The sequence below is a fragment of the Python bivittatus genome, unplaced genomic scaffold (assembly GCF_059951505.1).
Source record: "Python bivittatus isolate LINGU-HERP-01145 unplaced genomic scaffold, Pbiv_v1 ctg000070_np1212, whole genome shotgun sequence".
Lineage (NCBI taxonomy): Eukaryota > Metazoa > Chordata > Lepidosauria > Squamata > Pythonidae > Python > Python bivittatus.
The window spans coordinates 2,356,892-2,368,744 of NW_028277034.1; the positions used below are offsets into that span (position 1 = coordinate 2,356,892).

Here is an 11,853-nt window from a genome sequence, read left to right on the forward strand (position 1 = left end):
ACTTCTAGGAGACTCAGGCAACAGGATGTCTTTGCTTTTGTTCTTTTGAATGCTAAAGCTTTAAATGCTTGAGCCAAGAGACACTTGGAAATGTTTGGGGCACATTAAAATACTTTATTTATATCCCTCGTTTTATGTATCTATCTTGTGTGTGCTCATATCCCTAAGAAAGTCATGTATCACAGGAAGAAATTAAGAAAATACATTAAATACCAATGATAATCATGCTGAGGCTCCTTCCTTACCTGCAAGTAATCTGTAACGTATCATTTGCAGCTATAGTAATCATATGCTTTTGGATACTAAGAGATGGTGGATCCAATGAACTAGACGAACCTGTAAAATTCAAATATATATACATGTATCAGTAACGGAATGTGCAAAAAGCCACGGTCTCCAAAAAATGGGAAAATACATACCAGTAGGAAACCATTTATTTTGGGCTGTATCTTTTAGTGTTTTAACCTGCACATCCTAGACTAACATGTGAATCGAAATAGTTATTCCTTGGACTGCATGCTTTTATGAATGTTGCATTTCAGAATTACAAAACTGCATACAAAATGCATAAATTTGGGAAAGTGGCCTACAAAGCCAGAAAAAAAAAATCTTGCTTTTTTTATCGCAGCAATGGGTCGCGATCGAATTGTATCTGAAAGCATGGGAAACTGGGGCGCACTAGATACAGACGGTCCACTGCTGTGCATAACTTGTTAGCTCATTCAAGCCAGCAAATAAATTTAAGAGGATGCCTAATAACAGGATACAAGGGGGAATTCTGACTTGGACAGGAGAGGATTTGTCCATTAAAAGGGTTAAATTATGAAGAGTGAAACACATCACACTGAAATTCATGAGCGCTATCATAACAGGAAGAATGGGCAGATGGTCAGAAGCTAGCAACTCTGCTCTACAATTCATACGGCTAGGGTGGAGTTCCTGTTTGGTTACACTTCTAACTTCAAGGTCTAGCTAAAGGATATGCACATTGAAATACAGTGAACTTGGTTTTAATAATGATCTCATTTTTCTCAGGCATGACCTAAATCTTCCCTTAGTTTTAAAAAAAAAGAAGCATAATGTGCTACCTGATCAAATTAATTAAATTTGCTGGGAAGGGTTCCAAATAATGTATCCATATCAGATTATGCTACTGAAATGAAAGCTGGCATTCTGTAACAAAAGAATGTTGCAGGACAGTGTGAAACAACTGGATCAGTATTTATCAAAAAAATCTATTATTCCTTTCATTGAAATGTTTATTGTACAACTTTATACGTATAAATGTGTCTGTAAGTTTATTCCCTGTACGTTTTTGATTTTTAAAGTTTTTTTCCCCTTCTTTTATAATCTTGTGTATTCTTTTTCTTTGTTTTTTCTACTTAGTTCAGAAAAAGGGAGGGGAATGATACTTTCCAGCAGCATCCACCAGTGGGTGGGTGGAGATTAGTAAGGTGGCAGACGGAGCCTCGCCTACAAAAGAGGTGAGGCTTGCTTCACAATCCTCCATCCATCATCTTGCCAATTTTGACCCATCACTCTGTAGACACCACTGATTCTGTCCCTTCAGACTTCAGGAGAGAGAATTGTCTTCTATCCTGTTACAGGTGCCTTGCAACATTGTAATGATTATCTTCTGAAATAAATACTTTTAGAGTGGTTGTTTTCTTTATTTTGAAAACACTTCATAATTAAGAAACTGTATCAATTGATATTTTTAGATTTTGTGATCAAGTTATTCCAAGAGAGTGAGAGAGAGAGAGAGAGAGAGAGAGAGAGATGTTGCTGCTGCTGCTGCTGCTGCTGAGAAAATGTGCAGCTGTCAAATGAATGGCAGTTCATGACACTCTCTTGGCTACCATTGCGAAAGACAGTGAGAAGTTGTGACCTAGTTCTGTTGCTCATATTTTGTTTCCTTTTTGTCATCCAAGAGCCTAGAATTATAAGAAGCTTACAATGAAATCTGTTTCTATAAAGGTATTTTAAGTTGTACAAAAGCAGCTTTACTCAGATGTGTTAAGAGTTTGCAGACCACTAGATTGGACAAAGATGGATTCTAGGCATTCTGCAGAACTGTCAGTTTTGACTGGGGTCCATCTAGCTGGTAGCACCTAATCAACCTTGACTGCCCCCAAAAAGCTATGTAGAGTCAAAGGTGATTGGGATTGAACGGGAGACCACCAAAACAACCCAGAGCTTGACTGGGCAAATCTCAGAAGAAAGCAGTGGCCCCCCTAATTTAGTATTGTTCCAAAGAAACCAGGAAGATGTGTCCATGAAATCACCAGGAGTTCCAAAGGAGGCTTTACTTCTGGTTGGAACTTTCAACCCATGTTCCTCAATGAGACAATTAGTCCTAACAGGCATGTTTCCATGAAATATGTCTACTTTCACTTACTGATTTTCCCTTAGAACATTCAGTGAAAAAAGTGTTTCTCTTCATCTTTGATACATACTCAGTTCTTTCATGACACCACGCTGGTGTCTCCTGGGAACCGAGGAGTGTAAACACAAATATGGGACATTTAGTCCCAATATCTTTAGGTAGATCTGGAAAAGGTTCCTGCCTGAAAAGTTGCTTGAAAGATGATTACTGCGCACAGTACTCAGCAAGATGGGCCCATTGATCTAAACGGTATATGAATGTCATGAACCAGGTTTCCGTGTTCTCTTTAACCTTATAAAGACCTCTGTAGTTTCTTCAACCAGCATCAGTGATGTGAAGAGACATCCATGTCTTCAACACATTTATTTTAGAGTAAGTTCAATGAATTCAGTGGGACTGGCTTGTAAGTAGGCACACACAGGTTTCTACTCCTAGGATCAGAAAAAATCATTTAAATATCTCACTGAAGCACTATCAAATTTCCTTTTCATAGGGAGGGTCTGGGGGAAAATGTTCCATATTTTTCCCCCATGGCTATTGGTCAGATCTGACCCATTTTCAATCTTGGGGCCATTCCACTCAGTTTTTGGAGAGTTATCTTGCTGACCAACAGAGAGATTCCTAGCCACCTTTATGTAATTTCTTTCTGACATTTTACTGGGTTGGAAAGAATAAAAAAAAGTGTTTGCCTGAATTTGTTTTTTGGACTACGGCTTAATTCTGGAATTACTATCATCATTATTTCTGGGAATATAGTAAGTGGATTCCTATCACAACTGTTCTTTGCAAGCAAACATCCCACCATTTACTATTACTGTCAAAGAGAAATATTTCTTATTTGAGAGTTTCTAGGCTATTTGTGACAAATAATTTAAAATAATCTATTCTGTGCTGGATATTCTTGGCTTTTACTTATGTAAGTCTACAGTCCAATGCATGCTTATTCAGTAAGAAATGCCAATGAACTCAACATGTTTAGAGTCACTCCAAATCCCACTGAACATCTGTCATAAGTAACTATCAGCCATTCCTATGCATGAGCAGATGCATGTCTCATTGATTTCACTATGCTGGTCTATGACCATAATAAATATTTGATGTGATTGATTTCAATGGGGCTCATGTGCAGGTACAGTCTACATATGCTTATCTGGCCGTAGAATTTTGATCTGGCTTGGAATTCTCTCTTTCATTCCAAGTAGGTGTTGGGTCTCCAGATTCTAATAATAAACAAGGAGCCCCCACTTTCCATTATTCATTTTGCAAGTAATAAATTTGAAAAGACAAGGATTTACAGACTCTTGATTCTCTATTCACCAAGCTAAGAAACCATGCCTCTCCTACACAGCATCATTACTTGCTACCCAATGCATAGAAAGGACCTGAAACATTTTTTAGTCCTTCAAATTCTTGGCAGCTTCAAAGTTTTGCTGTTTCCATACAATACCTACTCCTTGATTAGCCTGAATAGTTTTAAGTTAAATACCACCTGCAGTCATCAAGCTACCCATAACTAGCAGACTGTGCCCATGGATTCTTCTTAAAGCACAAGTATAAAACAATTTGCCCCTTTTTGCTTATGGCATGGTCCAAATCTCACTGTGATTCCAATGAACATTGGCCTTTATTTGGTTGGAAATGAAGAATATGGGCACTGGTGTTCTTACTGTCATTACGAAGTTTACATGTTAATCTTCTCGCATGCTAAAGATCTAGTAAGAGCAAATAACAGTGCACTTGTTTGTTCTCTTTCTTATTGTCAGGTTTTCAGGAACTGAAGGTGACTGGAAATTCCAAGCCTGGGAAAAGTTGTATTGGACAGAATTAATAGGAACTGAACTCACTGAACTCATAAAATATGCATTTCTTATAAACAGGTATCCCATCATAGTCTTCTGATCTAGCATATTGCGGCCTCTCATTCCAAGCAACATCGCCTCTCAGCCCAGCTAAACCTTTAATCAAACTTCAACAGAGGATTTGGGATTTAGATCTACAGAATGACAGGGCCAAGTCATCCACCCCTATTATGGTGCAGTTGTAGGTTCTCCATGGACAATTCCTAGCTACCTCTCTAACATCCTACATATTTCACATAAGAGATGTTTACCTTGGCTTGAACTGACACACCACCTACTATGGAAACTATAGGCAAGTGCTTAGTCTCCTGTATTGCCATCACGTGTGCCTGCTCAGAAACAGAGCTTGAGTCAGGAACCCAGGTATTGTTATATGCCCCTTGTGCCACCCGTGGTGTCTGGCACTCATAAACCCAATTATCAGAAATTTTCATAATCTTTCTGAACAAAACATTACAATCTTCCTTCTGCAAGACTTAACTTGGACAACCACTATAAAGGTTGCCAAGTTTTTAGCAATAGCTATAGCTTGCAGAAACTGGATAATACTCTTTTCCCTTTATTAATTGTTTCCAGTTTGTTGGTTTGTCTGTTTTCCTGTATTTTAAATTTTGTATTTGGTTTTATTGGTCTGGAACCACAAATAAAATGAAACAAAAGCAAGCCTTCCCTTATCTGGCGTACTCCAGATGCACTAGACTACAACTCCCATATTTCACAGCATGATGGGAATTATATGACATTTTGGTCAACAATATTTGGCCTAACCAACATTTACTTGTGTTCCCACCTGTCCCCAGCAGTGGCTTCCCAGGGTATTTTGTGCAACTCCACCTCCATTGCAACAGACACCCATATAATTTACAAATGAGGAGTATCATCATTTTAATTATTTTCTTTATCTTTGATTGCTTTAGAAGCACCTCCAATTGCTTTGCAAGGGAGAGATAAGATATTTTCCCAAGGAGTTACAATCCAAAGCTTCTACACTTTTCTTTAACCCCAAGGTGAAACATCTCCCATCCTTACCCTTTCCATCTGCTATCTCCAACTTGTCTTTGGCTCTGGAGGAGATTCCATAGGAAATGTGTCACTTTTCAGCAACGGCTAATCTGGCTTCCCGTAGGTGAGGAAACTTTTCTTTGTTTACTCCATTAAAAAGTAAGGAGGTCAGTCACCGTTCCAAAAATCCCCTAGCAAGGACCACAAACCAAAAATTTCTGAAATCCCATAGAGATGACCAGATTACCCTACGGAGAGCTTTGTCAGCCCGGCAGGTCCCTTGACCAACACCCCCATCCTCGTGGGGATTCTGACGTCTAGATCCACCAACCGGGATGGCTGTGTGCATTATTCAATGACTGTGTGCATTGCGCTCCTACGTGAGTCCAAAATCCAGGACAAGTGCCATCTCCTGTGACTTGTTTCTGCCACTAGAGCAGGGCTGTGCTCAAATGCTAGGCATATTTCACAGCAGAGAAGCAAAAGGCATTTTGCAGCCCAGGGAGAATATCCAAAAGTGTCCCAGAACAGCTCGGGGGGGATCCCTAGGCTGACACACCCACATGCACACTGTTTCTCCTCTTGCACAATTGTAAATGCTGGCAACTGATGCAGTTACAAATGCTCATTTTATTCCTTTGGCCATTATAAGTTGATTGTTCCTTTAACATGAAGTGGTGCAACCTCTGGAAATCCACCAATGAGTCCCTCCAAGAAGACCACGCTGGGGACAATTCAGGCGTGGTGAGAGCAAATGCTGGAGTTAAAATGTTTACTCTGCTTTTATCCCTACTGTTAAGAAAATTGACTTAAATGTTAATTATTTGTCAAGCATGTTATGAATGTCATATGCTTTTGAGGGTTTTTCTTTTCTGCCTCTAATAATACAAGTATTATTGTTTATGTTATTTATTCCATTTATTTTATGTGCTCGATTTATATCTCACCCATTCTTCTGGAGCTCAGGGCAGCTCTATTCCCACCACCACAACCCGGTGAGGTAGACTGGGTGAGAAAGAGAAAGAGAGAGACTGCCCCAAAGTCAGTGAGTTTCCACGACTGAGCGGGAATTTGAACTTGGCTCTCCCAGAATCAAGCCCAACATCTTAATCCCTCACTCCCCCTAACCACGACAACAACAGGATCCATAATTCACGACCCGTAACATTTCACGTCCCCACCCCCGTAAAAATATGAGCCGTCGTGGCGTTTTCTTTGTCCCAGCTCCCTCAACCTGGCGCCCCCCAGATGCGCGACAGTTGTGGCGGGCCGCACTTGCGCGCTAAAGGCGGCTGGGTCTCCAGTCCCTTTACAGTATTTATTTTATTTTTTTTACTTAGTAAATTCATATAGCCGCCCACCTCGCAGGACATGACTCCGGGCGGCGTACAACCACGGTGACAATTACAACAGCAGAGCCATCATTAACACACTCAAGTACAAATAAAAGTAAAAACAGAGAAAAACCAAGATTGCGGGGGGATACCAATCGCTCCTCCGGCGGGCGACAGGCTGCAGCTGCCCTCTACCCCCGGAATCCCCCGGGAGAACCTACTTCAACCCAGCCGGAGCGACCCAACCCCTGGATCCAGCTAATCGCCCAGCGGGACAGAAGGAACCGAGCCTTCGCCGAGGTTGACACACGCCTCCGCCGCCCCCCAAAGCCCGGTCATCCGCACCGGCGCCCCTTACCCGAATCCCCCAGGCAGGGCTCCGCCGCGACCCACAGCGCGAGAAACAGCCCCACTCCCGCCGCGAACTCCATCGCGCCTCGGCGCCAGAGCCGGAACGAGGCTCCCAGCGAAGCTCCCGCGGACTTCAGCCGAGCCCTCGCGGCGGGGGTCGGAGGATCGGGCCGCCGCCGCCGCAGCAGTGCCAAGCACCGGCGACGCGTTCCTCCCAGCGGCCGGGCGAGAAGCGTTTGGTCAAGCGAAGCCTTGGCACAGCAGCGCCCAGCCGCGGCGCTTCTTGTTTCGGAAGGGGGAGGAGCTGGGCAGGGAAGCCCCGCCCCCGGGCCCGTCTCCGGATTGTCCCTGGGGGCTACCTGGAGTCCTGCCGGGGCCCTTTTCTAAAAGATGCTGGAGCGATTTGCTTGGGGTCGGAGAGCTCTTCTGACTCCTCAGAAGCCACAACGATTAAGGAGGCGGCAGAAAAATAGGTTGATGAAAGGAAGCCAGATTGGGGAATCGACTTTTGTCTGAGGCCAGAGAATTGAGTTATAGGGAAGACAAAAAGTTAGCCCGGGTGGACCATCTCCTTAGAACAGAGTTCCTCAAGCTCTGCAACTTTAAGAGGTTTGGAGTCCTTGGGATTCTCTGAGCTTGGTTCTTTTCTTGCAAACATTTCATTACCCGGCTAGGTAACATTACCAAAAGAACCAAACATTTGCAAGAAATGAACCCCAAGGACTCCACAGTTCAACCCTGAGCTACGCATATTTGCCTCTATTGGTACTTTAAGAGGTGTGGACTTCCACTCCCAGAATTCCCCAGCCTACTGGCTGGGAATCCTGGGAGTGGAAGTCCACACCTCTTAAAGTTGCAGAGCTTGAGAAACACTGTCTTAGAGCACTTAATTCAAGGACACAATTGGCCTGCTCTTTCCAACACACTTTTTAAATAAGGTTTTTAGAAAACAAGACAGAGGTTCCATGGTCCTGCTGTTTGCCCTAAGATGGTTTTGAGGTTTAACATCAGGCTGTAGTAGTTTATATAGTTAGGTGCCCCTTGAGTATAGTTGTAAGAGAAAGAGGGGACATTTGCCTCCTAGTTCTCTTTATCATAATAACCAGGTGTTTTGTCAGGGTTCCCACCCTATGTTTATTCATCTGCCACTTGCATCCTGTTCCTGTTCATAGCAGTAAAATCATCAAATTCGTCATAAAAAATAAACATCAAACTATACCTAGAAGTAAATCCAATATAAAAAGATCAAAAACAGAATATGTAATAATAAAAACTGAGTTCACAGAGAGAAACAGCCATAAAATGACTAGATATTAAAAAGTAGGTAACGACAAACTTTGTGGCATGTTAATACCTGATCAAATTCTTTCAGAAAAATTAATGTAATAATTTATCAGCTTTGTGGCACCCCAGCTTAAGGCCGATATAACATTTAAAATAGTTGAACCCATTCTCAGAATCTCAGCGAAATGAAAGCCTTCATGAGCTCATCTTACAAAAGAAATGTGAAATCAATATTTTTCTAATAATGGGACGAATATGGATTAAGTATGTACTCCACTCCAACTTGATGAAGGGTGTGGAAATTTGGTGTGATATTCTAATGAGTGTGATATTCTAATGAGTGTGTGATATTCTAATGAGTTCAGATGGTTTCTCTATGTAATGACTATAGGTAGATTTTGCATCAAAATCTTGCAGGCTTGAGTGTTTCATTTAGAATTCCATCTTGTCAGTCCCATAATTTCCATTTTAGAACATCTCTCTCTTCAGTTTTAGTCTCCCCAACAGTTCATCAGCCATATTCCTTACTTATTTTGGCTGGTTCAGGAGATACGTACTTGCACTTGATCTGGAATTCTTTGGTAGTATACCTTTCTTAATTTATTCCACAAAACAAGGAAAGTGTTCTTTGAGTCCAAAAAGGCTAAACCATTTATTGTGGTATACAATTTAGGGTATTATAGCAAAACTCAGGAACTCCATGAAATCGATAGACATGGACCAGAAGACCATGAAGTTGCTGTTCTGTGTAGGGACCAGTCTGAAGTGGTTTCTAGATGTGGCTTTCACCCTTCCATCACCCTGCCTTGCATTCACTGCATTTGACAGATGTCTAGAGAACATCATTTTCCTTTTGTAATGGTTTTTATTGCCCACTGCTGCTTCCGTTATTTTCTTCTAATAAAACCCTCATCATCATTGGTTAGGAAGAGAAAAAAATGGCAGAGCTCCACACAGCTGCTGGGAGCAACACAGCGGTGCTTTTCAGGACCAATGCTGCCAGGGGCCAAAAGAGTCAGGACAGTAGCCACAACGGTGAGATCAAAACTCTCTCTGTTTTTTATGTGAATTGCACCAAGCCTCAATTGTACCACTGTGGCTGCCATCTTGACTCTTTTGACCACACCCTGTGGGAGCTGAACTACACATTTTACCACTGGCTTTGAGAAGGGGGTGGGGAAAGTCTTTTGTTTCTTGGTGATCAAAATCTCATTCAGGGCAATGTTGAAGGGAGCAGGAGAATGAATGGAATCGGCAGGAAACGCAGAAGAGGGTGACCCCTCCCAGCCCCCTCACCACACTTCTTCTCCTCCTGGGGCTCCCAACTTGGTCACGATTTCTCTTTCCTGGTCTGCTCGGGGCACCACACGGACAGCCTGATTGAAGGAGTCTGGCCGGGACAGAAGCCAGCAGCAGAAGCAGGCCTGTTAACAAGCTGCCTTTTGTTTCCTTAACTGTTGAAAATAAGAACAATCTGGGAAAGGAGTTCCTGAGCCACAAGGCCCTGTCAGATAGTCAGCTTTATCATTTCTGCAGTCCATGGGCAATAGAAACAACGTCTCGTTTGCAACTGCGGAACTTCAAAAAAAAAAAAAAAATGGGGGGGAGCACAACACTGTTACTTTTTCCTAGTTTTATGCAAATGATCTTGTGGATGAATGAGAACATCAACTTGGAAGGCTGGAAGAACATAAACAGTTACCTGGTCTAAAATGAGAATCAGGAAGAACAATAATCAACCTCTGAATTGCAGTTCAGGTCCTAGGAAGGGGGTCAGGGCAGGAATTCAAATCAAAGTACGAGGCAGACCACAGCTATCTAGCTTACGTTGGGACACCTCAGTGAAACAGAATCCTTTGGCTAGCTGGCCCCACAGTTGAACTGCTCTTAGTGTTATGAAGATGTTTTTCCCTCCAGCGTTTGATCAGAATCCACTTTCCTGTAACTTAAATCCATTATTCTATGTCCCGCACCCCAGGATGAAAGACAAGAAGTCTCTGAATCCCTCTTTACGGTCTCCAATACACAGTAATCAAGATGATATCTGACCAAAGTGGAATAAAGTGAAATGGTTACTTTCTATTGTTTGGAAACTCTGCATCTGTTGATACTACACTGTGGTTTTTAAAAATTTTTAATATCATTATTTTTATTAAACAAATTTACATAGCCGCCCATCTCACAAGTGACTCTGGGAGTGTACAATAATTTTCCTTTTTTGCAGCAATGTCACACTGCTGGCTGACGTGCACTTTGCTGTAAACTTCTATGCCAAGATCTTTTTCTTAGGTACCATTACCAAACCAGATATCCCCTAGTCTATCCCCTTTCACGTTTGATTTTTTTTCCACGGTGAAGAAGATTTTGCATTAGCTTCTGTTAAATTTCATTCTTTTAGTCCATTTTTCTAACCTACCGCCAGCCTTTCAAGGTTGTCCAGACCAGGAAACAGATTCCATCAGAAGACTGTGCTGTATTGGGATAGGCTATAGCAGTGTTTCTCAACCTCAGCAACTTTAAGATGTCTGGACTTCAACTCATGCTGGCTGGGGAATTCTGGGAGTTGAAGTCCACACATGTTAAAGTTGTCAGGTTGAGAAACACCAGGCTATTGTAACAGAATCTTGCAAATCTGATTGTGTTTTTCCTCCCCTCCCTCAGGGAGAGGCCATCTTGAGGCTCTTCCTAATACTATCTCCTTCCCAGGATTTAAGAAATGCTTCTGCCCTTTTTAGTTTTGTAACAGCTTCTGAATATTTCCCTTAAGGCCATCTCCATCAAGATCATACTGAACTTCAATTCAGTCTTCTAGACAGAAGTCCTGCTCAGTCTTGTAGTATCTGCAAATCGGAGGAGTGGACAATGGCTCCACCTCTTCATCCAAACCATGAATATAAACCCAGGACTGCTCCTTGTGTCACCTCTCTCCAATCTGATGAAGACCCATTAATGAGTTCCCTTTGAATATGATATTTGAGCCAGCTGTGTATCTAATTGTCATGCCATCCAAGCCACACTTAATAGCTTATTAATCAGCATGTCATGGGGTACTTTATTAAATGCTTGGCTGAAGTCAAGTATTGATGTCTGCAGCACTCCCACAATTTATTAAGGCTAGTCTATCAACATTGGTTTTTGACATATTCATGCCGCTCTTGCTAATTTCTGCATTGTTTACTGATGGAGCTCTTTATGACGTCTCTTTATATAACTTAGGATATTCCCTGGCCATATTTCTTGGTCTCAAGCTTCATGCCAGTCCCTTCATCCAATTTCCTGATGGAACACAATCTTTTTTGCTGGAGAAAACTGAACAAAATAGGAGCTCTATCTTGTTTTCTTTGTTACAGCATAACTAGGCATTTTCTTTTGATTTTGCCATTTCCATTGATTTTTTTATACTGATTTTTTTCCTTTTCTTCTTTAGATATGTTCAGAGATGTTCAAAGATCTAAATTTTAGATAAAGAAGCATTATTATCCTTAACCTCTGTCACCAATCTCAGTTCATCCTAAGGTTTTGCTTTTGTAACATCAGTAATATAGTTTCAGGCTACATGTCTGAACTTTTCCTTTGTGACTGTCCCTCTCTCTTTTCCTCTATGTGCCCTTTTTTGTGTGCTCAGATCTACATCAAG

General features: G+C 41.8%; 1 protein-coding gene across 1 annotated transcript in view; it reads right to left on the reverse strand.

Annotated features, from left to right (window-relative positions):
* KDR (kinase insert domain receptor) overlaps positions 1-7,171 on the reverse strand; it is a 52,378-nt gene extending 45,207 nt beyond the window's left edge. Inside the window, exons 1-2 of the mRNA XM_007425330.3 lie at positions 6,940-7,171; positions 246-336 (exon numbers count right to left, since the gene is read on the reverse strand). Of these exons, the coding sequence (XP_007425392.2) occupies positions 246-336; positions 6,940-7,012 (164 nt within the window). The 5' untranslated portion in view covers positions 7,013-7,171. The remainder of the gene's footprint in view (positions 1-245; positions 337-6,939) is intronic.
* Positions 7,172-11,853: the final 4,682 nt, after the last annotated feature.